Here is a 26526-nt window from a genome sequence, read left to right as displayed (position 1 = left end):
TGAACTCAAAATTTTATTTGCTGAAACAGAGTTATGTTTTTAAAAAATACAGAATTGCTACTTTTCGACAGATCATTTTTGTTTGCCATCCCAGCTTAGACGAGCTGGGATGATTTAGAAACAACCTTGATAAATGCACATATCCATCCTCTGTCCAACTTTTTATTTGTCTGCTTTTTTTTCCCAATAGCAGCCTCAAACCTTTAGTATGTTAATAGGTTAATCTACAGCGCTTTTTTATTTACAAAATTACACAAAAAAGCCAAACAAAGCCCTTCTTTTGAAGAGCATTTTGGAAAATAATTTAAAAACAAAAATACAATTATTGCAGTATTCTACAATCTTGTTAAATGATGCAAAAAGCACCATCTTGATGTACAGATTTCAGTGCAATTTATTCACACATACCCTCAAACAGGGAACATGAGATTTGCCTCAGAGAATTAGGGATGTTAAAACCCCTACATCACATTTTGCCTCATTCAGAGAGGACCCTCCATGTGACAGTGTCATATAGTTTTAGACACCACAGCCATAATTTCATATGGTCATTACTGGTGGGATTATTCACATTACACACTGATATATGTACAAGTTACTGCATTACAAATGATTATGAGACTAAGTTTCCAATAAAGAGCAGGTAGTTACATTAGAACATAAACAGTGTGAGAAACTAAACGCTCCATCTCTGAGCACCTCGCTTTACAAAGTCGAAGCCGTTTGCTTCTTTGTACTTTCCAAACATGAATGTTTTTAGCTTTAGACATTTTTTCTCTTTGGCAGCCAAAAAGATCAATATGTGGAGAACAGAAAAACTCCAGTGGGTTATCAGGTTCTTAATACACCCTATATTTGAATATATGCCAATTTCAAGAGAACATTTCCTCAAAGATTTTAAAAATTCAGAAAAAACTTACAACCCCAAGGAAACGTTAGTGTTCGATTTTGGACCCAACACAGTCTGCGTCATGTTGTGGCAACAACTTGTCATCTGTGTTGGTCAGAAAAACTGGTTTTACAGACAAGCTTCCCCTATCACTGCCATCATGTTGACTTTATCCTTATTCTACGGCAGCTCATAGGAAGTCTTTCTGCCAGTGGTAGAGTGCTGTCAATACCCCATTTTACTTCCATCCTCGCTCAAGAGCCATGGTTAGGTGGATGCTGAAGATCCTGTCCTGAGAAGATTGGGTGCAGTAGTGGGTGGAGCTGGAGAGCTGCTGCAGCAGCAGCTTGAGAGGGCCGAGGCGTGAATAGTGTGGGGTAGAGGGCTGTATGGGGTACATGGTGGAGAGCTAATGGGGTGTGATGAAGAGCAGAAGCAGGGATAATATGTATGGGCTGACCAGAAAGGAAGGCTGTCGGGTGGGCAGGAATTAGCCCTGCATGTCCCAGTGAGTGCCCCAAAGAATGACCAAGAGAAGGGCCTAAAGGAGACAAGGAGATGGGGGTAAGGTGGTGCTGGGGAATGTGATGTACCTGGGCCAACTGAGCATGTGCGGGATGAGGGTGATGGGGATGTGCTGGGTGGATGCCCATTGCTGCAGCAGTAGCTGCGTGGTGTTGCAGGATGGCGTGCTGCACTGTGGCGATAGATGTGCCGGAAGCTACGGACACAGCTGGTTGCTGAATGTGGATCTGCTGCAGGGTAGGTGGAGGGGGAGCTGGGGCCAGGTTGGCGGCTGCTGCTGCAGCGGCGGCTGCTGCTGCAGCAGCAGCTGAGGGAAACGCTTTCACCTGCTTGGCCAAAAGCTGCTGCTGAATGTGTTGTTGTGCAGCCTGTTGCAGCTTGCTGTATTTTTCCATCTCCTCTGGCGTGAATGTAATTGGCTGACTCTCTAAAGGGGCCAGGCCATCCTCCTCTGCCTCCATGCCTTCTTCTTCCATGTTGGGAGGTGGGTAAGCAGGGTATGCATGAATTGGGGGCTGCTGTTGCATTTCAGGCATAAGCGACTCCATCATGGGGTTCTGTGAAGGGTCCTGTGCTGCTTCTCCTTGATACTGGGGCATCATCATCGAAGGTTCCTGTTCAAACAATGGTCGGGGCTCTTGATTGACCTGTTCTTCTGTAGTAGGGTGCTGCTGTGTCTCCTCTTGAATCACTGTGGTCTGTGGAGCCTCCTCAATCTTCTGGACTGGTGGAGCTGGAGGGGGTGGAGGAGGAGGAGGGAACTCCCTGATGGGCTCTACCAGGATAATCTCTCGCTCAGCCTCAGAGCCTTTCCCTGTTCCTGATTTCTCTCCGTCATCAGGTCTGGTTAGGGGAATCAGAGGTTTCTTCCCTGCCTGCAGCTTACCGAAAAGTGGCAACATGGCTTTGCTTCCCAGGGTTGGGGGTAGTTTAGGACCAAAATAACCCAGTGGTGGATCTTTAATTTTAATCCCAGCTTTTGTTCCTGTGGCAGAATCATCTGAGCTTCTTTTAGACTGAACCTTCTCGAGCAGCTGGCGTGCAGTAAGTGTGTTTTTCTGCTCCCCTGCATCTCGGGACCCCCCTGGCCTCAGAGTCTGCAAGCTTGAAGAATGGGTGTTGCGGTTAAGGCCTCGTGAAGATGACGACCGTGGAGACTGAGAGCGGTAGATGCGAGAGCGGTTGAAGTCTCTGCGATGTGTGTCATTGTCCCCTCGACCTCTGGTGCTTCGTCTGTGAGGAGAGCCTTTGTTTGAGCTGGAGGAGCGGCTAGCAGAGCTGTGGCTTCGACTGTAGCTTCGCCTCCAGGATCTTGCGCTTGTGCTGCGGCTCCAGCTGCTGGAGCTTCTTGAACTGCTCCGGTGGTGCCGCCGGTGCCGCTTCCTTCGACTGTAGCTGCGTGACCGTGAGCGTGACTCTTCTGAAGATGAAGAGGAGTACTGATGTCTTCTGGAACGTCTGCGTCCTCGGCTACCCCTTCGCTCGTACTCTGAGTCGGACGAACGTTTGGAGTGCCTTCGTCTCCGACCTTCTGTGCTGTAGTCACTGTAGCTATCCGAGTAGCTGCGACTGCGGTGGCTGTAGGCACTGCTTCCTGCTGAGGAACGCTCAGAGCTGCTGGAGTAAGAGCGACTACGGGACGTCTGGCCACGATGATGACGGCGGCGACTGCTGCCTCGTCTTTCTCCCCGTCTCGATGAGTGGCTGCAGGACCGCCCTGATTCTTCGCTGTGGTGGCGCCGCTGTTCCCGTGGGCTTGACCTGTGATGACGTGAGCGCTGAGTACTAGAGCCGCCTTCTTCTTCACTCTCACTGCTGGGGGGTCTACCATGACCAGGACTCTTTTGGGCGGAGGTGGAGCAGGAGGCACTTTGAGATGCACTGGAGTCAGTCTTTGGTCTCTTGCTGCCACTGTGATCCTCTGAGGAATTGGCCTTGTCATTACTTTTTCCGGTTCCTCCTTCCTCTGCTCTGGACTTGGAAGGCACCTCCTTAGCAGCACGTTTCCTCTTTCCCAGTTCTGCTCCTGTAGATGCTCCCCCTGCAGATGTTACCTGAACAGAAGAGGCAACAGCTTTATCTTCTGACTTTGGTTTAACTTTTTCCTTTTCATCTTTTGCCTCATTCTGATCTGCAGCCTTGTTTTTGCTCTTCTTCCGTTTGTGCTTCTTCTTCTTTTTGGGCTTTTCTTGCGTGACCTCTCCCATCTCTCCCTCTGCATCCTCTGCTTCACCCTTTTCTTTTCCTTTGCGTTTTGAATGCTTTGAAGACTTCTTATGCTTCTTCTTTTTCTTTTTCTTCTTTGCACTGCCACTGCCAGTTGAGGGCTTCTGCTCATCACTTTCTGACTGCTCATGACCGCCCTTCATGGCCGGCTTGTTTTTGTCAGTGCTTGTTTCAGGTTCTGTTGCTGCAACTGCATCAGTTGTCAATGCAGTTACCTCTTGTCCCTTTTCATTGGTCTCTTCACCAGGTTTAGGGGACTTTGCAGCTTTTGCTCCACGCACTCCTTTGTTTCTAGACAGCTTGAAGTCAAAGTAGAGTGGATTACAGCTGTAGGACAGGGAGGGCTGAGCTTTTGTAAATTCAAGGAGCTCTGTCGGCCACTGTAGGGTAGTACTCTCATCTTTGCTTAGAACTGGGAAAAACGGACCGGTAGGGATTTTAGGTCCAGTGTTTGAATCCAGAGTCTCTGGTGTGCTCTCTGCTCTCTGATTAGGAGAAGTGGGCACAGTGGAAGTTGTTGAAGCTGTGTCCATCACACATAAAGAAGGTTCCTCCTCTGTCTTGACTTTAGGTGATGAAGGAGTTGGCTCTGGCTCAGTAGTTGAATTATCATTATCGTGTTCTTTTTCAGTTTTACACTCTGGATTATTGGACTCAGTCTGATCTGGACCTTCTTCAGCCTTTTTCTCGTCTTCCCCCTCTTCCTCATCCTCCTCTTCTTTGCTCTGACCCTGTTCAGAAGCCTTCATAAACAGCAAAAACTGGAAGTTTGGCTTTACCCGACAGTGAGCTGGGGGTACATAATGGTAGTATTGTGGCTCCTGTCCAGCATATCCTTCCTCCTTTTTCATCATCATCTTCAGTTTGTTGAGAGTGGAGGCTAGTGACCCTCCATCATCAGGCTGCTGCACATCCTCCGTCACAGCTGCAACACCTCCCTCTGCTCCTCCAAATCCCGCCTGAGGGCTGTCTGAGCTGCACCCTGATGTCTCCTCTTGTCCTCCAGCTTTTTCTCCCTCCTGGCTTTCCTCCTCCTCCTCCATAGCCTCCTCACCATGATCAGCAAACACAGCAGCTGCTGTCTCTAGCTTTACTGGGGCTTTCTTAGCAAAAGAGAATGAGACACTGACTTTGGATCCACTACTAGGGGTCGGGGATGAGGAAGTGCTCTTTCCAAGAGAAAAACTAATAGTTGGGCCAGACTTTGGGGAGGACTGGTCCATTTGTTCTGCTGGTGATTCTGCTCGTGTAGCATCTAACAAAGCAGGGTTCTCAAGTGTCATGTTTTCACCATCTTCTGATTTCTCTCCATCAACAGCCACTGTGGTTGTTTTGAACATGGGTCCACTTCCAGGAGTACTAAAACACAAAAACAGGATACTAATTTAATGAGGTAAATGACAGAAATGATGACAATGACAAGATAATTGCTTATTCTGGCACCTAATTGTCCCTTACAGCTTCAATATTAGACATGGTTACAGATGATTAAGAAAACAAATGAATGCGTGGGTCATATGATCACACTGTGCCATCGCCATGTCCCATTCAGCCAGCAGAGGGCACCCCAGTAATAAACTCTTACCGGTCTTGTTTGTCTTGCTTCCTCTGCTCAGCCAGTTCATGCAGTCGGCGCAGCATCTTTTCTTGCTTCTTGCCATCCTTCCGAGAACGAGATGACACGTTCCGAGCAAATTCTCTTTGCTTCAGTTCTTTCAGCCTCTGTATGACAAACACAACACAGATCGGTAAAGACAGGACAGGATCTCATAAAAAAATTTCCTCAAATGTGGGAGCTGACAATCAGAAATACCTGCTTATGTGCGTGGTCATAAGAATTAATGTGGTTGTCAAATTCCTGGTGTTTAGTGTACTGCTTGTCACAAAGCTCGCAGTAGAAATTGGCTCTCAGGTCTTCCAGAGCCTTTGCAATGGCTTTTTCCTTTTCCATCTGGTCCTATTTTTTGTAAAAGACAGGAAGAAATGACTTCATTAATATGTTCAAAATGCACAGAGAAAAAAAACTGTTCTGTAACAAAAGTGCTCGTAATATGTCATCTTCTACCTTTTGATAAATCTACTACTGCACACCCACTACTTCTGTGCTGAAGGAGCCCACCTTGTACTTTTGCCGCAGTTCCTCTGTATCTTCTTTCTCCACCTCGAGCACTCTCCTCTTCTCTGTGGCATCTTCTGCATAGTCCAGCTGAAAAGGACAAACACAGCAGTTCCAGCACTTGCAGAAAACAAAACGCTCAGTCAACAACAGCAGTCCAAAATAATAATATGCATCATGTAGAAGTTAAAGGATGTGCTAAGACAAGACATAAAAATGTGCATACAGTGAATCATACATTAGGAGTGAATGATGAACAAATAGAAAAGATTAAACATTACTGGAGATAAAAACTGATTCCAAAAACAGCTGCAAATGATTGTAAGCGTTTGAATCTTATGGAGGTGCCTGTGTCAGATTACATTTTGAGGGACTAAATTTGATGTTTTTTATTTTACTTGAACAGCTGCAGCAAGGACAGATAGTGCTACACCCGTCTAATACACTGCATTTAAATCCATCTCCTTGAGATATTAAGGGGCCAGGTCCTGGACACTGAATATTCCCCTTCTTTGTATAAATTCTGCTTTGTTCTCAAGATCACACAAGATCCTGTATTGCATCACTGCAGCATGTAGCCTTCAGTGGGAATGAACCCCTACTTCAAATCTTCCAGCAATGGCAAAGTACACATTTGGTTTAAATCATTTCTTCAGGTAGTGTTCTACTGGTGCCTGTTTCAAACAGCGACCAGTTGGTGATTAATTGACAGATGTTATCACAGTACGTTGTACCGCAGCATGACTCCATGCTGCAGAGTTTCACACAAGCTGAAACTTGTCATTGTACCTGAGGAGCTTTAGCATGTTTTTTCTCTGCAATGTAAATGGATTTCAATACTCCAAATGATTCTGGTGGTCTGCAAATGAGCTTTACAAAAGAGGGCAGATTAAAAGAAAAAAATTAAAGAGAGAGAGAGGGGGGGGTGGGGGGGTGTGACCTAGTTTGATCAAGTGACCCATAATGCGGCTGCTGATGTTGTCTTCACTGAACAGTAACAACAATCACACAGCAGAACGAAGGAATAAAATAATCATTTTACCTCCATCTCCATCCGTCCCATTCCCATGACATCATATTTAAGGATAATGGGCACAGGGTCTGTACGTCCTGTGGGAAAAGAGACAGAGAGAGGACTAGTTGAGTTTTTGACACTAGGACAGAGGACCAACTCGGAGACAGCCTGCTTTTAGAGCATAGGGTGCTGGGGTTAGAGAATTTTTTTGCCTTGAATTGCAAAGAGACCAGAAAGCTACAGTGAACCAAACACCAGCCATTCTCACAGCTTACTGCAGCCACCAAAAACAGAACAAATTTAGCCTTCATGTTACATTTCATCTGGCTGCTAGTTTGCAATTTGAATGACATCAACTGCAGATTTTTTTGTTTTGTTTTTTTTTGCCTCAGTGGATTAGATGGAGAAGAGGGCTTCAGGATTGTTGAGCTACTTTTAAGTAGATGAGAAAAGCGTGATAACAAAAGAGTTTGAGTCAGTTTGTTTCTGTGTCTTCACAGTGTACCTGTCCCACCCACACCTTTCATTCATTGTTGCAGTCCTGTTAAACCAGAATGCCAAGTTTATCAAGGACACAACAGCTACAAGAATTATGTAAAGTGTATATATGTTGTGTGTATATGGGGAACTGCCACAGGCCTGTGAAGCTGCTATATCCTCTATGAAGTGAGCAGAAATGACCTAAACTGCCTACTGCATAATTTCTTGCTGACCCTTGCAAATCCATTTCACTGTCCTAAACCAGAACTGTTCACTTGTCCCAGGCCCCCTTCCTCATCGTGACTGGAGGTTAAAGATCATTTTCCTGTCTAGATAAGCTTTGTATTATGTAAGCTGTGAAAAGAGCTGGATCAGAAGAAAATTAACTGTAGAAAAATAAAACCAAAAGACGACCAAAAAACAGAAAGAAACATTAAAGATATAAAATATATCAAATCAAAACTACTTTGGAGATTGACACAGAATTGCTTAATCCACTCATAATCAGCCAAACAAAGCATAGATAGAGTAAAATTAAATGGGAAAATAAACAAATAAAAAGGACACAAGCACTGAACTACAGCAGAGTGATGTCACAGGCCAGGTGTCGCCATGGTGACAGTGCAAGGGATGGGAATACTTACCTGGTAAAACATGGGTATGAGTAGGAGGAGAAGGGAGGGGAGGACAGACAGACAGATAGACAGACAGGGGAATCTCAACACAAAAGGCACAAAAGAATAATAATTTGGACTAGTCTGCTGCTCCTGATGCCAGCCAAATACAACAACCGACCTTACTGATAGTGATTATCAATTCAGTTTGGTTTCAGTTTTTTTTTTTTTTTTCCTCCCACATACTTTTTTTTTTACTTTAAATCTACTTACATCATTGGGCATATGGAAAAACTATAGCACTGGGAATGGAAATGTTTAACTGTAATTCCAATGTTGGAATACCCTTCTTTACCAATTTACACATTCTGTTGTCTCTCATTATAAAAAGCCTAAACGAGATTCAAACTGGAAAAAGATATACTCTTAATCGAGAAGAAATTGCATGTGTAATGTGAAATACTAAACACAAATGCCTTTAAAGGCTTTTAGTTTGGCTTAAAACTAGGGAAGCACTGATACCAGTATCAGGCATTGGTCTCGACATGTACTCATACTTGGTATTCATAAAGTGTTCCAATGCTACACAATCCAATGCCAATATGAAAAAATAGGGCTGACAAAACTAACATGTTAATGCGAAGAAATTAATTAATCATTTTTATCATTGTGTCCTACTGTCTTACAAATCCGAATTTGACATTATCTCAGTGAGAGAAGCTGATTTTGGGCTGATTTGGGAATCAAAAACAATTTTATCTTCCCTTTTTAATGACAATTCTGACAGTTTTCAAGCCTTACATTTAGAGGATGGCCACAGGATGACCTATTTAATATATCACACAATTAACCACGCAGATGCTGCATCTGGCATTCCGGTCCAGACTTCTTACCAGCAAACTGTAATGAGATTTATTAGTACTTATACTGGTATACTCAGCATGGACAAGTACTCAAATACAAGTACTTGTATTCGGTTGGAAAAAACGTGGTATCGGTGCATCCCTACTTAAACTTTATGCAGCTGCTTTCTCAAATGGTCTTCCTCTCCTGGACAGAGGAAGGCAACAATTTGATGCAAGTATCTGTGTCATTCCTGTGCTTTGCTTGAGTAATTTATTCATCACAGCCCAATGACATATTAATTCTGAAATCATTAATCCATGGGCATTGTAACATGTAATGGCCTGCCTGGACTTTCAGTCCCACTGCAGTGTCTGTCAGCTGGGCGAGTTTTCAGCCTAATTATCACATAACTATAAAGGCCTCATTTAAACGATGAAGTGAGAGGGAAGGACTGTTTGTGTGCTATCAAGATCACAAGACTAGTCTACTCATAGATGACGGGTTCACACTCTTTCACAAACATTAAAAGAGAAGTGAAACCAAAAACAAGAGTTTAGTGTGTTAGCCAGCCACTGCAGTGATCTGTCTGAGTGAAGTCACAAGCAAGGCCCAGAATTAAAGATTCATGAACAATTACAATCATCCCAAACTATCACCAATCTTTAAACACAGTGACAATACTTCCACATTACCCATTCCAGTGGAGAACAAAGAAACCAGACAAAAACAATGTGCATCTAAATCACAAGGTGTGAATCACAAGGTTTAAGAAAAAAAAAACTGAAAACAAACAAAATGACAATGTTCTAAGAGTAATACAGATGCATGGTAATATACAAGCAGCAGAATGAGGACTAATACAGAGAGAATTGAAAGCCTATGTAGCATTTGTGCTCTGATGAGAGGAAAACAAAAATAATGGGAAAAATTAAAACAAACAAAACAATTCAATTGGGGGATAAAATAACATTTACCACTAAGTTTACCATCAGCACAACATGGGCAGGATCAAATCGCTGTAAAAAAGAAACACCAATTGGTTAAGCAGGAAGATTGAGGCACATAGAGAAGGGAGGGTGGGGTTGGGAGTGTGGTTGTCAGGTTTAGGGGTGTTCATTACCAGACAGGCTTCTGTAGTATCACCCTCCCCTACCCCCACCCACCCCATCCCTTCATTCAGGGCTAGGTGCTTACAGGGAGTTCCTCTCATCACTCTCTCCAAACCACTTGCCCCAGTCCCCATGTTGTCATGCTTTCTGAACAAGAATGCCCCCCCCCCCCAACCTTAAAAAATAAATAAATAAAAAAAGCAGATCCCTCAAAACAATTTTTTTCCCACTACAGAGTCCTCCAACCAGTAACTTTATAGCCACCTTCACAGTTTCTGCCTCTTTATAATGGTTGTCTCCCAACATAGTAAAAATAAATTCTGAGAGTTTATTTTTAGGGGGTGGTAAATAATGGTAGAGGTCAGCTGTGTAACATTTTTCAAACAGAAACTAAAATAATTAAGTGCAATATTATTTTTTGCATAAAGACAAACAACCTCTTAGACTTCTGCCACTGAAGTACAATGGAAAGTATTTGTGTTATCCAGGTCTAACCTACTGCTGCATTTGATCCTTCAGAGTTTGTCAAAGTAAACAAAAAAAGCATATTGAAAAGAAGTTTTCATCAGGGTCAGTTCATGAGTTACAAGTGTTCAGTCCCTGTAGTTGAAAAGGAGCTACAGTACAGCAAACATAATGTACTCCTTTAAACCTGTAAACCTGGGGAGAATACTGGTAGAGGGAATGATAAAAACAACCAAAGAAACAAAAAGATAAAAGTAACAGCTACATCTGAATTGACTCTGACAAGTGACAGGAAACCAAGATGTTTTTGTCTACAATTGTTTTGAATCAAAAGTATATGTTGGCCTCTTTTTTGAAAATGCTGTAAAATATCAAATGTGAGATGATTAATGCTTGTAGGGACGACCACCATTTTCCCCCTTGGAGCCTTTTGCCTCACAGACACTTGTCAGCCCAGTTAGCAAATCTCCCCGAGATTCTCTCATTTACTTGCTAGACTAGAGCCAGCAAGCTCAGTTTGGGATGTCCTTAACCCCACAACAAGTAAACACATGACACACATAAAGATGCACCTGAGGTAAGAGCCAGCAAGGCTTTGAGCAGTGCTTGTGAGTGAGTGGGGTCTGCCTTGCTAATAAGCAGCCATTTAAAAACATAAAATAAAGAGCACTGTGCATCCCATCTGTAGTAGTGCATTAACTTTATCCCATGAAAGTGCCTGTTCAGAGTGCTACCTCCAACACTGCTTAAAGCCCCAGGTGAGAGACAGTTTGAGGCAGGCAGGAATGCACTTCTGGGACAAACATGCTGTGCAGGAGGGGCAAAGAAACAGGGGGAGGATGGAAGCCTGTAACCATGGGGACAGAGATATTTGGGGTGTAGAAGTGTGGAGAGGTTTTCCCTGTAAGTTGACTCTATGGCCCGGTAAGTAGCAGACACACACATACATCTCAGTCCCACTTAATGACCATACATACACAAGTTTCACAAGTTTAGAGGTAGAAACAGGCAAAACAAGCAGAGGGGAGAAAACTTGTCTACTCTGCAAGCCATTCAAAGTCTGAGCCGTGGTTACAGCCAATCAGATTACCCAACAGCAGCCACGGAAAGTCAAAGAGGAAAAATAATCTAAAATATGTGGAGGTGATGATTCTAGGGGATGTGATGAATCATGGCTTCCTAGATCTACCTTGATTTCAAATGGATCTTTATTCTTGGTTCAAATCGAAGCACTTTGCTCTTAAGCAGATTGACATAAAGGTTTAGTGATTATGAAGCAAAGAGGAGGAAGCTGACAGAGGCCATTAGCCTATAATACACTGTAAAAAGGGGTGTTACACTGAGGTCAACTGCAGAGTGGGAGAAAGAAAACACACCCACACAAGCATACTGACATACAGAGGGGGTCCAACAAACCTTACCTAAAAAGGGGCAAAAGGGACAAAAGAAGAATAAGAACAAAGTCAATACAGTGAAAAAATTAAGAGGGGACAATGCTTTAACTTCAAATTTCAACAACCGTCTCTTCTGGCAAGGAGGACAGGAAAGGAGAGGAAGATTACAATGATTATCCAGCAGACTGCAATGAGATGTGATGGTGCAATTATTTTGCGAGCCTCTGAACAGAAATAGTGGGCCACACTGGGCCATTAATTTCTGCATAACAACTGGACAGAATTTGCTGCAGTCTCATCTGCCCACAAAACAGGATGCTTATATAACTACATGAGTAGTGCCAGCGGCAAAAACAAGAGCACAGTCAGCCCCTGCAACGTGTTCTCTCCTCCACACAAAGCACACATCCTTATCACATCAAATAGATTGCTATTCAACTGTCAATGCCAGATGGAAATGAACAACTATGGACAGCGCATGCTAAGCTCTGAAGTTTCTGCTGTGGCGTTGGCCTCCATGCACTTGTCAGCTTGCCTGGAATGAAGGAGCTTCCTGGTCTACTTTACTCTGCGTGGCCATGGCCAGGACGAGAATACCTTCAAGATGACACATGGAACCAAGGCCATATATGTACATGAAAGAGAGGTGCTAGGGTAGCAACAACGCAGCTCAACATCCACTCAACCAGACACTCTAACTGCAAGTCTCCGGAAGATCACCAGTTCATACCACATCTGAAACAATGACTCACACACATGCCTGGAAGACATCACAGTGCCCCGATGTTTATCATTAGTAGAAACAAGGCTAATTTTCTTCTTTTTCTCCCTTAGTGAGAAAACAACATTTACCGTCTTTGAAGTAATGGACACTCTACTTAAAGAATCAGTAGATAAAACACTTGGGTTACAATATGACAAAGTATACAGTCAAAGACATATTTTTATGCCTGACAAAAAGGCACTTTTTAAAGTCCTAATACAAGGAGCCAGCTGTGTATTCCTCAGCACACTTAAGTCTAGTAGCCGATTGTAATGCGCCTCTAAACTGGCTACTAAACTTCAAGCAAACTCCAAGTAGAGGGACATAAAAAAAAGAAGAAAATCAATGACCTGCCAGCAGGCTGAGGAAGGACACTGAGCAGAAATGTAGGAGAGGATGAGCACAGCCAAAGACAGCCGCAAAAGTGGGGGTTGAGGCGGTAAATGAACTTACATTATCTTTCCAAATTGTTGAAGTACTTTACAAAAAAGCTCAAGCTAAAATCAGTAATATGTTTGTTTGGATTCAGAAAAATAATTAAGAATAGATTAGGGCCATGTGCAAATTTTGGTGAATGGCAAAATGGGAAACAGAGATAATTTATTTAATCACTCGAAAAGGAATGGTCTCAGTAATAACAAAGAAAGCATGAAAATGGGCAACAGGCCTGAGCAACTTGGTGCAGGAGCTGTTTTGCAACACAAAGCCAAACAGAAAAGCTTTATTTCACCATTTGTAGCTGCCACTCCATATGAAACGCGTTCAAAATGAAGCAGACTTACAACAGCACTAAACTGCTTTAAAGTTTACCTATATATTGTCACGGTTTTATGTTGCAGCCATTATTAATCTACTTTTAAAGTGACAGCATATACAAACTACATCATGATTAAGATTGATTAATATATAAAATAATGTGGTAGTATTTGTCCTATTACTACTAGGACTCTAGGATCATGTTTTCATACATGTACTCCAAGACTAGCCTCTAAAAGCTTGTTCATTTAGCTTGTTCAAATAATTGGTACACTAAAAAAACAAAAAAGAAAACATATTGATTAACAATATATCAACTATCCTCTGACTGTTTAATTAGTTGTTTAGTAATTAATGTACTTTTTCATTAGAATATTTCAGAGTCACTAGAAAACCTTTGTGAACTTCCTTGAATTTGTAACTTAAATGCACAAAAACTGCATAGATTCAGTCCATAAACACAGTTTGCAATGTTCAGGAATCTCAATAGAGGTTGCGCTTTGGGATCTGTAATTCAGCCGGGCACATAAATCTATATTGTTCATTTAGTTCTTTGGCAGTGCAATTTCTCCCGATAATAACCTTTGTCCTCATTCCAGTCTCCATCTCTCTGCTGTTCAATCAAATTTAACCTTTTAGACCAAATTTATGGCCATAATGAACCGAAGTAAACTAGGCAACAGTGGCAAGCACAGATAATGTGAGCGGACTCCCTGTTGTGGTGCAAGTTCACGTTCTCTACTGAGAAGAGAAGTAACTGGGGTGGGTTTACGGGAAGGCAATGCACTTGAGCCTGAGCTGTAATTTCACACCAAAAAGAAACAAATAAGGCAGAAGTTAATGAAATGATATTGACAATACATGGTGAAATGAGACTCAAGGCCAGAAATTCTTTTGAAAATCAAGGACAATTAGCTTACTACCAACTTAGCTTGCCATAGATGTTTATGAACAATGCTGACAACATCACTCAATGGCAGCAATTAGAGATGGGTGAGGATAAGAGGAAAGATTAAAAAGAAGTCATGAATAAAAACGTAAAGACACTAAGAGCAGGACAGCCAGTGAAGAAACAGGGAAGTGCTCTGTGAAAACATGCCAGTGCTCTGCACCACTTCCTCAAAGCCAATCAGCACAGCAGGTTTTAGCTAATGAGGCGCCAACGTCAACCAAGGCAACCCACACACTCAGCTATGTTTAGGCCTCTACCTCTGACAGCAAGTCAGTATCAGCTAGGCCACTGAACTGCACAGAACAGCCCAGAGAAAGCTGACTTCATTACTGCAGATTTTGTCAGTTTTGTCAATGGATATAATTTACTTACAAGATTTAAAAAGTATTAACACCAAACATCTGGTGTGTGCTGTTTAAGCATCAATGTGATATGTTGTTCAATATGCAAGTTTATAAAACATTCAAATGTAGTCAGCTACTCCCAAGCTGATTTTTTACAGTGGTGGGAATTCACTAATATAGTTTTTGTAACAAAACAATCTACAGCAACTGATATGTGATTATCTAGCAAAGGCCAGATTATATTACATTGTACTGCAGTAAGAATAAGACAACCTTTTTTTATTATTATTTTTGACAACACCACCAGAACGGCTACTTTCTAAATTCTCAAGAAAAGCAAAAATATATCTGTCACAAACTCAAACTGCTACTGCTAGTGAGGTAGAGCCTTCGGGAACAATCCCAATCATTCCAACCAGTCAAGACCTTAGAGCAATTCACTGTTTTGAGTGCTTTACATTCCAGTAAAGATGCTGCAGATTCATTAAGGGCCATTAAGGAAAGCAGTTGGCTAAATGTAAACAGCATCAACATTTTAATGCCTGTAACAAAGATAAAAATACAAACATGTAAGTTGATCAATGCTTTTGACAAATGGCTCAGGACAAGATCTAAAGAAAGCCAAACAAAGTGACATTATCAGAAAGCATATCATACCCACTGAAGTGTCTAGATCAAGCTTGTATCCCCACTGAGCTGAATGTCAACAAAGGGGTAAACTAAATGGACACCATATAAATATACCATCTACCAACTAACAGGATTTCCTCCTTCAGTCTAAACAAGACAGGAACATTTTCTACCCTCTTCAAGTTCGATGGAACTGCAGAACGACAGCGTTAAAAACAGCTGGAATGATGTTTGTTTACATAATTACTCAGACAGGAAGGTCAGAGAAAGGATGTCAAGAGGAAAGAAAATCTGCGAGTTCAAACAAAAGAAAACAAACAAAATAATAAAAAACGAAGAAAGCCTGAAAGTTTGAGGGGAAAGAAAATTACAAGAGGTACTGGCTCAGTGCCACTTGCATGTATTGAATATCAGTGTGCTGCAGAGTGTGTCCTTACCCTGCATGGTTTTGCCAAGGCCTTGCCCCAACTTCCAGCCATGTTTCTGAAGCAGCCGGTGCCCAATGTTATCCTAGCAGAGAAAAAGAGGAGAAAAAAACCAAAAATATTCCAATAATAAGAAGAGCTATACCCTGTGGGCATGGGTGAAAAAAAAAACAGACAAACAAAATAAAAACACTCAAATCACTATCATCATCAGCACAACCACCACCACCATCACCATTGTCATTATTGTCATCACCTACAGCGTGTAACAATCAGTGTCTTCCAGCACAAGGTGCAAGGGGAATTGGGGAAGAGGGATAAAGGCTGGGAGAGTTTAGATTTTTCTCTATGACAAATACATGAGGCTATATGTAGCCTGTACATTACAAGATATCCTCCTACATTAAGAGTGCAATTTAAAAACCTTGCATAGGCCAAAAAAATTGGGCAAGAGCAATTCTATTTGTAATGATTAAAATAAGTTACATTCACTAAGTGAAAAGTTAGGAGGAAGAGGAGGAAGGAGAGGGCAATATATGTATCACACGCATACATATATGATCCACTACAGAATAAGATCTTAGTACACAAAGAAAAGTGACACAGAACAGGTATGGAAATCTAGCAATAACAACAAAATGAAGACCAGAAACTCCAAGCTTGCTGTGATTCCGTAACCATGACAAGGGGAGCACCATGAAAACATATGCAGCTGTCACAAAAAAATATAGCAAGAGGAAGAGACAGAAGTGAAGCTAGTGGGCCTTGGATTACCATTACAAGGCCCAGGGTGGATAGACTATGCACATGTGAAGGAATATGTGGGTGTGCAGGTGAAGAGAGGGACACACTGTGTGCATATAGCCCCATCAGTTATACTAAAAACGGCTGTTGTGCATGTTTTTGAAGACCTCCGGCATCTTTAATCTGTTATCGTTGTCAGAACAAATGTTGATATTCTCATTGGGATCATTAGTATTCTGAATAACTTCACAAACTAGATGACCTTTTTTTATAGTTAGCATAAAATGCACTGACGGCTTTACAAATTCCTGGAAACATTTTTCAAAGTGGAGCACCCAGAAATGTGCAACTGCTTTGAGGTCATCTAGTTTCAAGTATTACTTTTTCCTCTTGATACCAATGACTCCTATGAGAAACGCTGCACAACCAACAATGTGGGCAACATCACACAACTAATAGTAAACTAAAGAGGCAACAGAGGTGTGCAAGAACATAGACATCAGAAATTCCTAGCACACAGTGGGGCCAAAAGTGCAGGCTGAAGTCCGTTATATCAGTAGTATGGGTCAGCAAGATAACAACATTAAGTGAAATGCAAGACCGTCCCACCACTACACACTACAGTACATCCTCAAGCACAAATAAATAACAATGAGATTTCTTTATAAGCAGTGTTTTCTGTTGTGATTATAACTATTCCAAGCTTGTCTATCATTCACCAGAGTGCTGCATTCTATCAAAAACCATACAAACCAAACAAAAAGGATATTTATAATCACAAAGAGACTGACATCAACTTTCACAAACAGAAAGTGAGGGGGTTGGAAAAAAAACAAAAACAAAAACAAACAAAAAAAAAAACAAAAAAACAAAACAGCATGCAGCTTTTTGTTAAAGTGTTTTAACAAAAAGGGTCGTCGGTGTTAGTAGAGCACTGTGAGTGGTACACATACAGAGGGGCGGGCGGGGGATGGAGGGCAGGTAAACAAAACTCCAACTGTGTTAGTTTCAGGTGGATCAGGCACAGTGAGGAAGGTGATGGCTCAACGGGGCTCAATTAGTTCTCTTTGAAAAGAGAGATCAGGAAAATGGGCAGAACAGAGCAGGCTGAGCCATGATGAGGGTGAGTTTTAGGGTGTTGGAGGTGGGCTGGGCTTTTATGGGTTAGAGCATGTGAAGGGAGTGGATAGTCTCAAACACAAAGCACACACACTGCATCTCTGCCCACAAGGTTTCAACGAGAATACATGTGATTTATTCCTTTTTTTCCTGTTTCAACCACTTTTTATTCATGAGCAAAGTGTTGCCTGTCTTTGCATAATTTCATATATGCAGGGAAGAAAAACAAAGTTTGGGTATAAACCCTCGGAAATTGCACTTTACTATCAGGACTATCACAATAAATGTACCTAAATTATCTGGCTGATTTTTGCATGCTCTAGAGAGATGTTGATATTTTTCACTTCCCGTTTATAGGGGAGTTTAGTTATTTTGCCCGTCATATGCATTTAGGAGCCATGCAGACTCTGTGTGACTGCTGGATTCTTTCCACTCTGGGATAAGATAAGAGAGGAATCTAGTGGGCCACACATGCTAGGGAAACTAGGAGCAGCCAGCCCAAATCTCATAAATGAGAAGATTGACGTCTAAACTGAGCATATGACTGGGTTTGACTTGGTGCCGTTTAGCAGTTTCTTGCTATGACCTACACACGGAATAGCTGTACAATTTGCTGTAATGAAAGAAGTCCTGTCTCTAACACTTAATCTGCTTATGTCTTTTACCACAGAAATGCTGCAACAACACTGACTAGGTAGCATGTTGGGGAAATAGCTTAAGTATAAGGGCTTTGAGGAGAGGGGGGAAAAAATTCAGCAGCTGAGAATTACTCGCCTGCTGCTTTTCCTGTACTCATACAATTTGTTCCTTTTTAAAGCAGACCACAAAATGAACTGTAAAATTTAGCAAATTCTGTCTGAAGTTAATTTCTACTTATAAATCTTCCATTTCTTGTCAAAGATATATATAAAAAAAAAAAATCTGATCGTATGAGACAACAGTTTGCAATTACAGACAATAAGAAGATTGGGTTAAAATGACTCTGCAGAGGTTAAAGGGCAGAGATGAGGTGCAGACTGAGTGTTGGACAACAGATGAGTGCACCAAAAGAATAGACAGACAGACGGATGAAAGCAACGACGGCGAGTCCAACAGCAGTGCAAGTGGAGTGAAGGCATTTCCATACGAACCTGGCTTTAAAATACTGGGCTGTCAAAAAAACAGTCACACGTGACACAACGTAAGAAACCGGCCAAACGCTTTCAACTGCAATTCAGCTAGCTTCTCTAGTTCTTAAAAATACAAATGTCTCTCTGCCTTTAGACATAATACTGCATACAAACAGAAAAGGTAGGCATTTCAATAAATCCACCAACTGATTGTTAATACAAGACAAAGGAAAAAAATAGAAAATGTTATCTAAACAAAAGAGAGCTACAAGAAGGGGGGGTGGTCTAAAAAGTGTGCAATGTGCTTTCATTTGCACACTGCATGGGAAAAGATATGAAAAAGGGAAGTGATATGCAGGGGACCCGACCTAGAGACCTCAGAATATTAGTCTTATTGTTTATGTCTGTGTGCCTGTATTTGTACATCACTGTCTGAGAATAAAAAAAAACATTCTGACTTATATTTTTATAAGGACAGACATACATGGGTTTCAGCCTGAATCAACTAAATTTTCGGTTTTCTTCAACAGCATTTCACGTATAGTGAAACAAGACTGAAACAGACTGTGGATCCGTTTCATAAAAAGGAGCTGCTGGTGAACAGGCTCTGCTGTCTGTTGCAGCTTTTCTGTTTTTGGGATTCTACATTCCTGCTGTCGGCTTTGGCAGGTGTGACTAAATGAGAACAAGTGCTGAGGTGGACCAAAAAGCAAATGACTAAAACAGAAGTCTCATATTGACAATGAATGGAGGAGAGTGAACATGTGTCATTTGTGAAGGATTTAAAGAAAAAGCAATGTCTAATTAAATAATTTTAAATATAACACTTACCTCATTTTTCTGAAGTTCCAATTCAAAAACTGGAAATTTAGCAAAATGTACTCCAATACATCAGTGGTCAGACTTTTGTTTTTTTTCATTAATTAGTTTCTGTAATTTTTGCTCTTGCACTTTGTGAGGGGGAAAACAGACTCAGCCAAGACCCAGTATCTGTCACCCATTTTGATCACTGGATTAAAACTGGCACTAAATGTACAACCTGTGGCGGTGTAAAAAAAAGGTCAAAAGGGTTGGCCTTGACCTTTTTATGTGGTGCTTTTCATTTGTGTTAGGTGAAAGATATCTAACTATTAACAGAGGCAAACAACAGTGTAAGATATTTCCTACAAACCATATGCTCCATATTTCAGTAATAGCTGATGAAATTATAGCTCAAAAGTACTTTTGGGCCATAGCAACTGTATTACTTAGAGATGAGAATAATTAGTTGCATGAAACAGTTACAGGAAGATTTTTTACAAAGAAAAAGAAAACAGAATCTTCTTCCAGCCTACATGTGTTTCGTACATTTCCAGTTTATGTATGTGTGGTTTCTGTGGCTCTGAGGCTGCCCGCTGCATATCACTGTAGTACTGGGTCAAATAAGGGAAGGAAGGAAGATGGTAGGTTTAAAAGACTGGGAGGGGCAAGAGACGTGGGAGGGATGAGTTGGGGAGAAAACAAAAATTATAGTAGTGAAGACAGTGTGTTGAGAAGAAATAGTACTGATGCTACCAAGTTAACACATGCAATGCAAAAACAGTGTTAGAGAAAAATATCAAAGACCAAAGGGGAAAGACAGGAAGAGAAAAGAGATCCCAATAAAGTACCACAGACCTCTAGCTGCCTATAAATCACACACAATAAATGGCAGAGGAGGGGCTCCGAGAAGCTGGGCTGAAGCATTCACTTACAGCTCCAAGATGCAACATTAGTGGACAACAGCCACAGATACTATGCAATAAAGAGGCAGGAATAAACCTGTGAACTAAATGATATAACTATTCAGATGAACCATAAAACATACCTGGAAGTCCTCGTGAGACAGATGTAAACAAATTTCTCTTTCTTTCGTGATATTTTAAGATGCTGCAAGACATTGTGTTATCACTTTTTTGTAATATTTTACATAAACACTAAAACTTTGCCATTTCCAATATAAAACACTAGCATTTCAGTGCAGTCAAGATATTTGGGATTATTTGAAAAGGATTTTCTTTCTTCTTTTACTGCCTCTTTTTTATAGCTGAAACCTAAAAAAATATACATAAAAAACAGCATGTCAAGAGTAAATATTACTATCAGTGGCTCATACAACACAGTAGTGTGTCCACAGATGTATGAAGAACTGTGTGATGCTGCAGCGCAGCCCTCATCCCCTCTCCACAAATAATAGCGCAGGAGATAAACAGCCACTCAAGCCAAGTGAGCAGGCCACCTCTCTTCCTTCATTTTAACCCTTTCTACCACCCACACATGGTGGATGAGCATTTTGTACAACTGTAGGAAAGTGCATGGTATAGCAAAGCTAGAATAGAAGAGAATAATTTTGATGTTCCAGGTTAACGGGGCTCTAATTATAAACACATATAATTTATACAAAATTTATTTAATAAATATGCTAATTTCATATTTTAAAGGATTAAAGGGCCCTTATACATCAAACAAACAATGGGCTGTCAGGATTGTCTGAAACTTAAGTGAACAGCACTCAATTCAATTTGTACAAGTCACGACAAAGTCATCTCACAGCAATCCAATTCATTGTACTCCATTTATTATTGAATTAAAACAAATCCATTACAAGACCTGCATTTGTCTAATCCAAAGGAAGTTTGCTCATATGAAATCCCTTTTAACAGGAAGGAAATCCTCAAACAACACTAAATTCATTGGTGTGATAATAAGCGAATGTTGCCTATCTGGTTGTCTGATTTCATTTGTTCAAAACCATTCTGCTCTGAGCAGTTGTAGATGGCAGGTCTGCAACCGCACAGCTGAATGTGGTCTTGGTGTTCTGTCTGAATTCTTTTTTGCCCATATGCTCAATATGCCAGGAGACCCTTTTGTTGACAGGTTTGGTGTATGCGAGCCCTTACACTTGCTACAGCCGATAAAACAACTGCAACTGTTATTTGCTGCCTACAGCTCTTTATCAAGTAATACAAGAAGCTTTGTAACTTATGACTTCCAGAAAATCATGTACAGTGAAATGCAATAAAAGCTGCATGTTTTGAGGGTGCTATCTTTTGGCTGATTGTTGTTGTATTACAAACCAAAGAATTTAGGATTTAATCAGTCACTACTTTGCTGGTTTACTAGCAGTTACCAATCCTATTTGCCTGGTTCACAAAGCACATTCAGAATGCTGAGAAGAGCTTGCCTGATGCTGTTAAGGACAGAGGAGTTTGGGCCTGCTCACCACAATGCTTCAGAGACAGAAGGGGGATGGAGAGTGAGAAAGACAGACAGAATAGAGCTGCCTGCGCTATTATCGATGTGCCTCTTCAGCGAAAAATGCAGTCCCAGTTGCACAAGCACCATGCCAGCACAGAATGACAGAGGGTACTGTACACCGAATCACTGTGTAGTAGGAAGGGAGCGAGAGAGAAAGAGATAGAAAGAGAGAATAGATGTAAAGTGTGACAGTTGTGAAACAGAGAGAGAAAGGTAGGGAGAGGGAAAGATAGTCAGAGAAGCGTTACAAGGACCCTAAAGATAGGAGTAAGGAAGCAGAGCGTGCAAATACAAACCGGGTCATTGCTGCTTAGCTAATAGGGGCCAATTCGCTGCAGGAGAGAAATGTCGAACACCCCAAGTTGTGTACAATAAGATAACTGTCCTATAGACAAAAACACTATACACTAACACATAAATTCTAAAGCTACATAGATACACACTCACTCAAACACAAATGTAACCATTCACACCATCTAATGATCACTCTCTTGTTCACTAAATGGGGTGGAATAAGCACTGCATAATGTTATCAACAGAAATTTGATCTGATGCTAAACAATCAGATATTTAACATCTAATCTTGTAAAATGCATTTAATCAATTAATTCTATAATTACAACTATCAGTCTAATTTTCTATCAAAGTGCTGTTCAGTTGATCACTAATGTATCATAGAAATATTTTAAAATTGTACAGCCCTCTGTATCCACCTCGCGCAAAACAGCTCCATCTAGTACACAGGATAAAATCTGGTCATTAGCTAGTATGGACTGTTTTAAGCCTGCATTGGTTTAAATTTGATGAGAAGCTATATTGTTGAGATAAGAACCATTAATGACAGTGCTTCATCCACTCCATGCTGACAGAATCATCTCATCTCACAGTGCTAAGATGGCTAACAATGAACTAATGTGAGAATGTTACAAAAGAATATAACATTTATCTGTAAGCTCTATATAAAAACAAGAACATCTAGGAAATGTATTATCATTTTATCTGTCACACAGAATATGGGGTAGGTAGAGGACAAGGGAAGTGGGAGGGATTTAAAAATTATCAATGGACATGAGACAAATTCTACAGGTTAGGTGGCGAATGTGTTCAGGAAAAAACTGGATGCATCTACACGGACAGTATGGAGCTAAAAGGTGTGGTTCTTATTTCTCTCTGGACCAATCATATCCACTCTCACAGCTGGTCCAATGGTGCAGGATGATAGATGCAACCTTACCGATTCGATGGGCTTGTCCAGGGATGCCTGCTCCAGCTCCAACTGGCCCTCCTCATACTGGTCAAAGTGATTTCCACCCTGACAAACAGACAGATTTTAAAAAACAAAGTTGAAACATCTGTGAAATCAGAAGATAACTGGCAACTGGCTGCTCAATGTATAACAAATATAATCATAACTATCATACCACTTGAGAGCAATCAAGAATTGAAGAAACTTTCAAAGCATGAAAAGCTGCATTTGGCCTGAATGAGTCAATCTCATAAAAATTAATATTCAGAAATATATTCACACAGAATCAAGGCAGTATCTACTTGTATGTGTGATCACGCCATGGTCTATCACAACATGTTGTTCCATTTCATTTTGAACTAATACATACAGTACCCAGAAATTCATCTTTTATGACTAAATATTAAGGAAAGCAAAGATGTTTTAATTTGTCCAAAGCCATAAGAGAACATTCACTTGGCAGAGCTAATGTGTGTCTTTTTCTTGGTAAATATATTAGAGCACAAACAGGGAAGGAAGACCTCTTCTGGATATCTTGTTGCCAGAGACTGAAGCACTGCTTTACATACACAAACTGTATGTTCATATTTAAGCTCATGGCCTGTGACAGTGAATGAGGAACAGGCTTACCATCCAAAACCAAAGGAGAGAGTTTATAGAGCAGTTTCTGCTCTTAGACAGATGGCTGCCTTCCTCATCTTTAGCAGCAGAGGAGAGCAGAAGGTCATGTTTGTGAGAGTGTTTCTTTTCTTCTTCTTTTTTTTTCCTTTTCATTTCTTGACCTTAGCAAAAGCAGAATATGTAGCGAATCCAAAAATATTCCATGGTGATTTATGATGTATGAGCTACTTGCACAAACAACAGGATGTGTGTAGATGAATACGTGTAATGCAATTTCACACAAAGTATACAACATTTAGATTTTTTATTTCTTAGCAAGTCTACTTGAAATACTATCCATTCACATTGGGATAGGTACTTTATAAATAATGGCTTCCCACACTGGAGATGACTGCAAATCTTCATAGTACTCAATGAAACTGATGAAAACATGTCCTCAAATACTCAAGGAGCACGGCTGTGCAAAGGCTTTACCCAGAACATTCTCTAGGGAATCTGCAGAATGAGCACACCATAAAGAGATGACTGGATGCCACACCGGAAGCCATTAATTCCAATGAAACAGAACCCTGCATCAGCATGAGTGAAACCAGGGATTATTAAAAAGAGGAGATGCAGGAGAGAAGCAAAGGATTTATTTATGAACAAATCAATGGCTCCCTGCTTTAGCCTCCTCCTGTCTTTCTACTGAGACCTCTTAATGTACCATCAGTACCACCTTACATTATCCACGATGACTTCTTATTCTCATTGCTGCTTGCTTTCTCATCAACCTGACTCTGATACACAAATTCCAACAAAAACACTGCAGAAATAATCTTTGTTCTGACCTTAAATGTGCACTAAAAAGTATAGTCCCATTTGTGACATTAGTTTTGTGGCTTCTCTGTACCGCTAAACATTAAGAGGCAAGAGGGCTACTGCTGGCTATGTCAGCAGGTGCTCATCAACTGCCTTGCATTTTTTCTGCAAGTAAAGATTTCCTGTAATGCATGCTAACACTCCAATAATAATGTAGATCAGTAAAAAAAAAAAAAAGAGAAAGCTGCTTGACTGGTTGTGCAGGAGATATTAGACTATCTGTTAGTGTCTCCTAGACCGTGTTCCTTGGCAGCAAGCTTTAATCCATGAAGTCACAGAGAAACTTTCTGAATACTGAGCATATGAATGCCTTCACAGCAGATCTCACACACAGAGCTCCACTGTGCTGAGCTAGAGCTACTCTCAACAGACTCATTCAGACCACATAGCTATTCACCTCTTACTAACAAAACAGCTGAAAACACAGAACAACAGCAAATGCAGTTTAAAAAAAAAAAAAAAAAAAAAAAAAGGGGACAGCAGTTTTACAAGTTAAAGCTTATATGCACCCAATCATAAAAAAATTTGTTGCATGTGAGGTCACTGACGTATATCTGTGCTCCAAAACTCCTCAATTACTTCAATACAACCAGCTGCACATTAATACGTTTACATTGTTTTCTAACAAAACAATGTAAAATGTGAAAATTACTGATTGGAATAATGTAATTTTTTATCATATGTAGGATAAGGCATATAGCAAAGCAAATCAGGGGTTCAAATTACCACACTACTATCAATTCACTGATCCCTAAACTAGACACTAAATTACAATAACAGGCAAGGATGAGCAGCGACTCATCCTGTGTCAACTAACAGTTTGGTGGTTTTATCTGGCCCATAGCACTTTGAAGGAAAAAAAAGGCACATGATTATCAAGATTATTTTGTAGTCAATGTTGAGTTTGGCTTTCCCAGGGTGTGGTCACAGACCTTATGAAAGACAAACTGCTCAAACATATGTAGTAAAATTCACCAACTTCACTATGCTTCCACTTATTTGGCTCAAGCAAGGTGAAAAAGTGATGTTTAGATGACATTAAGAGACATTAAAAGCCAACTTAACACATTTCAAAAAGGAACTCACACTGTGACAAAATTGTAAGACTCAACGTGTCTTCAGAGTGGATCCGATTTTTGGAGAAAAGCACATCTCACTATAGAAACGAACAGTTATTAAGATTTTCTTAAAGGAAAACAGCCTAACAACGTCATTACGAAAAAAGGTTACAACAATTTACAAAAAGAAAAACACATTTGCCACTGCTGCACTGAAGTTAGAATACGATTCACTGAAGGCAAGTTGTTTTAATCCATTGTTATCCATACCCAAAACTTACACTTTGCTCGCTTTCATGTAAATACTGGAAGAAATATTAAATAGTGTCAGAAAGAATATTATTTAAGGGTAAATGTGAACATGTCAATAAACTGCTGTTTTATTTCATTTGTCAAAATGATACAGCAATTTATGTTTTGCAGCAGCCCAATGCGTTTACAAGCTAGCCATTTGCTAATCAGCTACACATCGTTAGCATATGTCGATAAATATCCAGCATACCCAAGGTCACTAACAAGCGAGTTGGTCTTCAGTAGGTTTTTCTGTCATTGCATAGTTACGATAGTTGAAACAGTTAGGAAGAGTTGATAATGAAGCTGAAAACCCGTGACAAGCACTAAACGATGACGTTAGTTGAGTTAATATCAAAAGAGCCGCAGTGTGCTAGCATTAGCTAAGCTAGCTTGCAGTGCTAGCAAGCGACATGTAGACCGAAATATAGGCAGCTGTTTGTAGAATGTTTCCGTTTTCGTGGCGTTTAAGGTCGCGCCACTGTTCTGAAACATCTAAACATGCAGGAAGCCGTGCAAATGGTCAGTTTTTCGACATGCATTACCTGGAAATCACGATCTTCGTTAAACCTAGAAAATCTGTCGGCCATTTTCTGTGCACAGCAGCTTCTCCTCTCGCCTCGACTGTGTTCGACTCCGACAGAAGTGCGCG

General features: G+C 40.9%; 1 protein-coding gene across 4 annotated transcripts; it reads right to left on the bottom strand.

The window, feature by feature from the left end:
- gpatch8 (G patch domain containing 8) lies at positions 1-26526 on the bottom strand. Of its 4 annotated transcripts, XM_042010831.1 has the most exons (10): positions 23032-23085; positions 22094-22129; positions 18543-18561; positions 15562-15634; positions 9686-9727; positions 6799-6866; positions 5760-5846; positions 5454-5597; positions 5226-5362; positions 1-4999 (listed from the first exon to the last, which is right to left on the bottom strand). In XM_042010831.1, the coding sequence occupies exons 6-10, from the start codon at positions 6823-6825 to the stop codon at positions 1144-1146; spliced, it is 4251 nt and encodes a 1416-aa protein (XP_041866765.1). In that variant the 5' UTR covers positions 6826-6866; positions 9686-9727; positions 15562-15634; positions 18543-18561; positions 22094-22129; positions 23032-23085; the 3' UTR covers positions 1-1143. The 4 variants fall into 4 exon arrangements, with proteins under 4 accessions (XP_041866765.1, XP_041866758.1, XP_041866752.1 ...); XM_042010824.1 differs by lacking the exon at positions 9686-9727; XM_042010818.1 differs by lacking the exons at positions 9686-9727; positions 18543-18561; positions 22094-22129 and adding an exon at positions 26420-26526 and having other exon boundaries at positions 23032-23109.

The sequence above is a fragment of the Melanotaenia boesemani genome, chromosome 2 (assembly GCF_017639745.1).
Source record: "Melanotaenia boesemani isolate fMelBoe1 chromosome 2, fMelBoe1.pri, whole genome shotgun sequence".
Taxonomy (NCBI): Eukaryota; Metazoa; Chordata; class Actinopteri; order Atheriniformes; family Melanotaeniidae; genus Melanotaenia; species Melanotaenia boesemani.
The sequence above is the reverse complement of the archived record's forward strand: the minus strand, read 5'-3'. Positions and strand labels throughout refer to the sequence as shown.

What these genes read in the sequence shown, in the direction of transcription:
- gpatch8 (XM_042010818.1), bottom strand. Translation starts at nt 26,464, where the DNA reads ATGGCCGACAGATTTTCTAGGTTTAACGAAGATCGTGATTTCCAG. An exon ending in ACGAAGATCGTGATTTCCAG is followed by an intron (nt 23,110 to 26,419) that starts GTAATGCATGTC and finishes TCTGTTTGTCAG; the next exon opens with GGTGGAAATCACTTTGACCA. An exon ending in TGGGACGGATGGAGATGGAG is followed by an intron (nt 5,847 to 6,798) that starts GTAAAATGATTA and finishes TGTCCTTTTCAG; the next exon opens with CTGGACTATGCAGAAGATGC.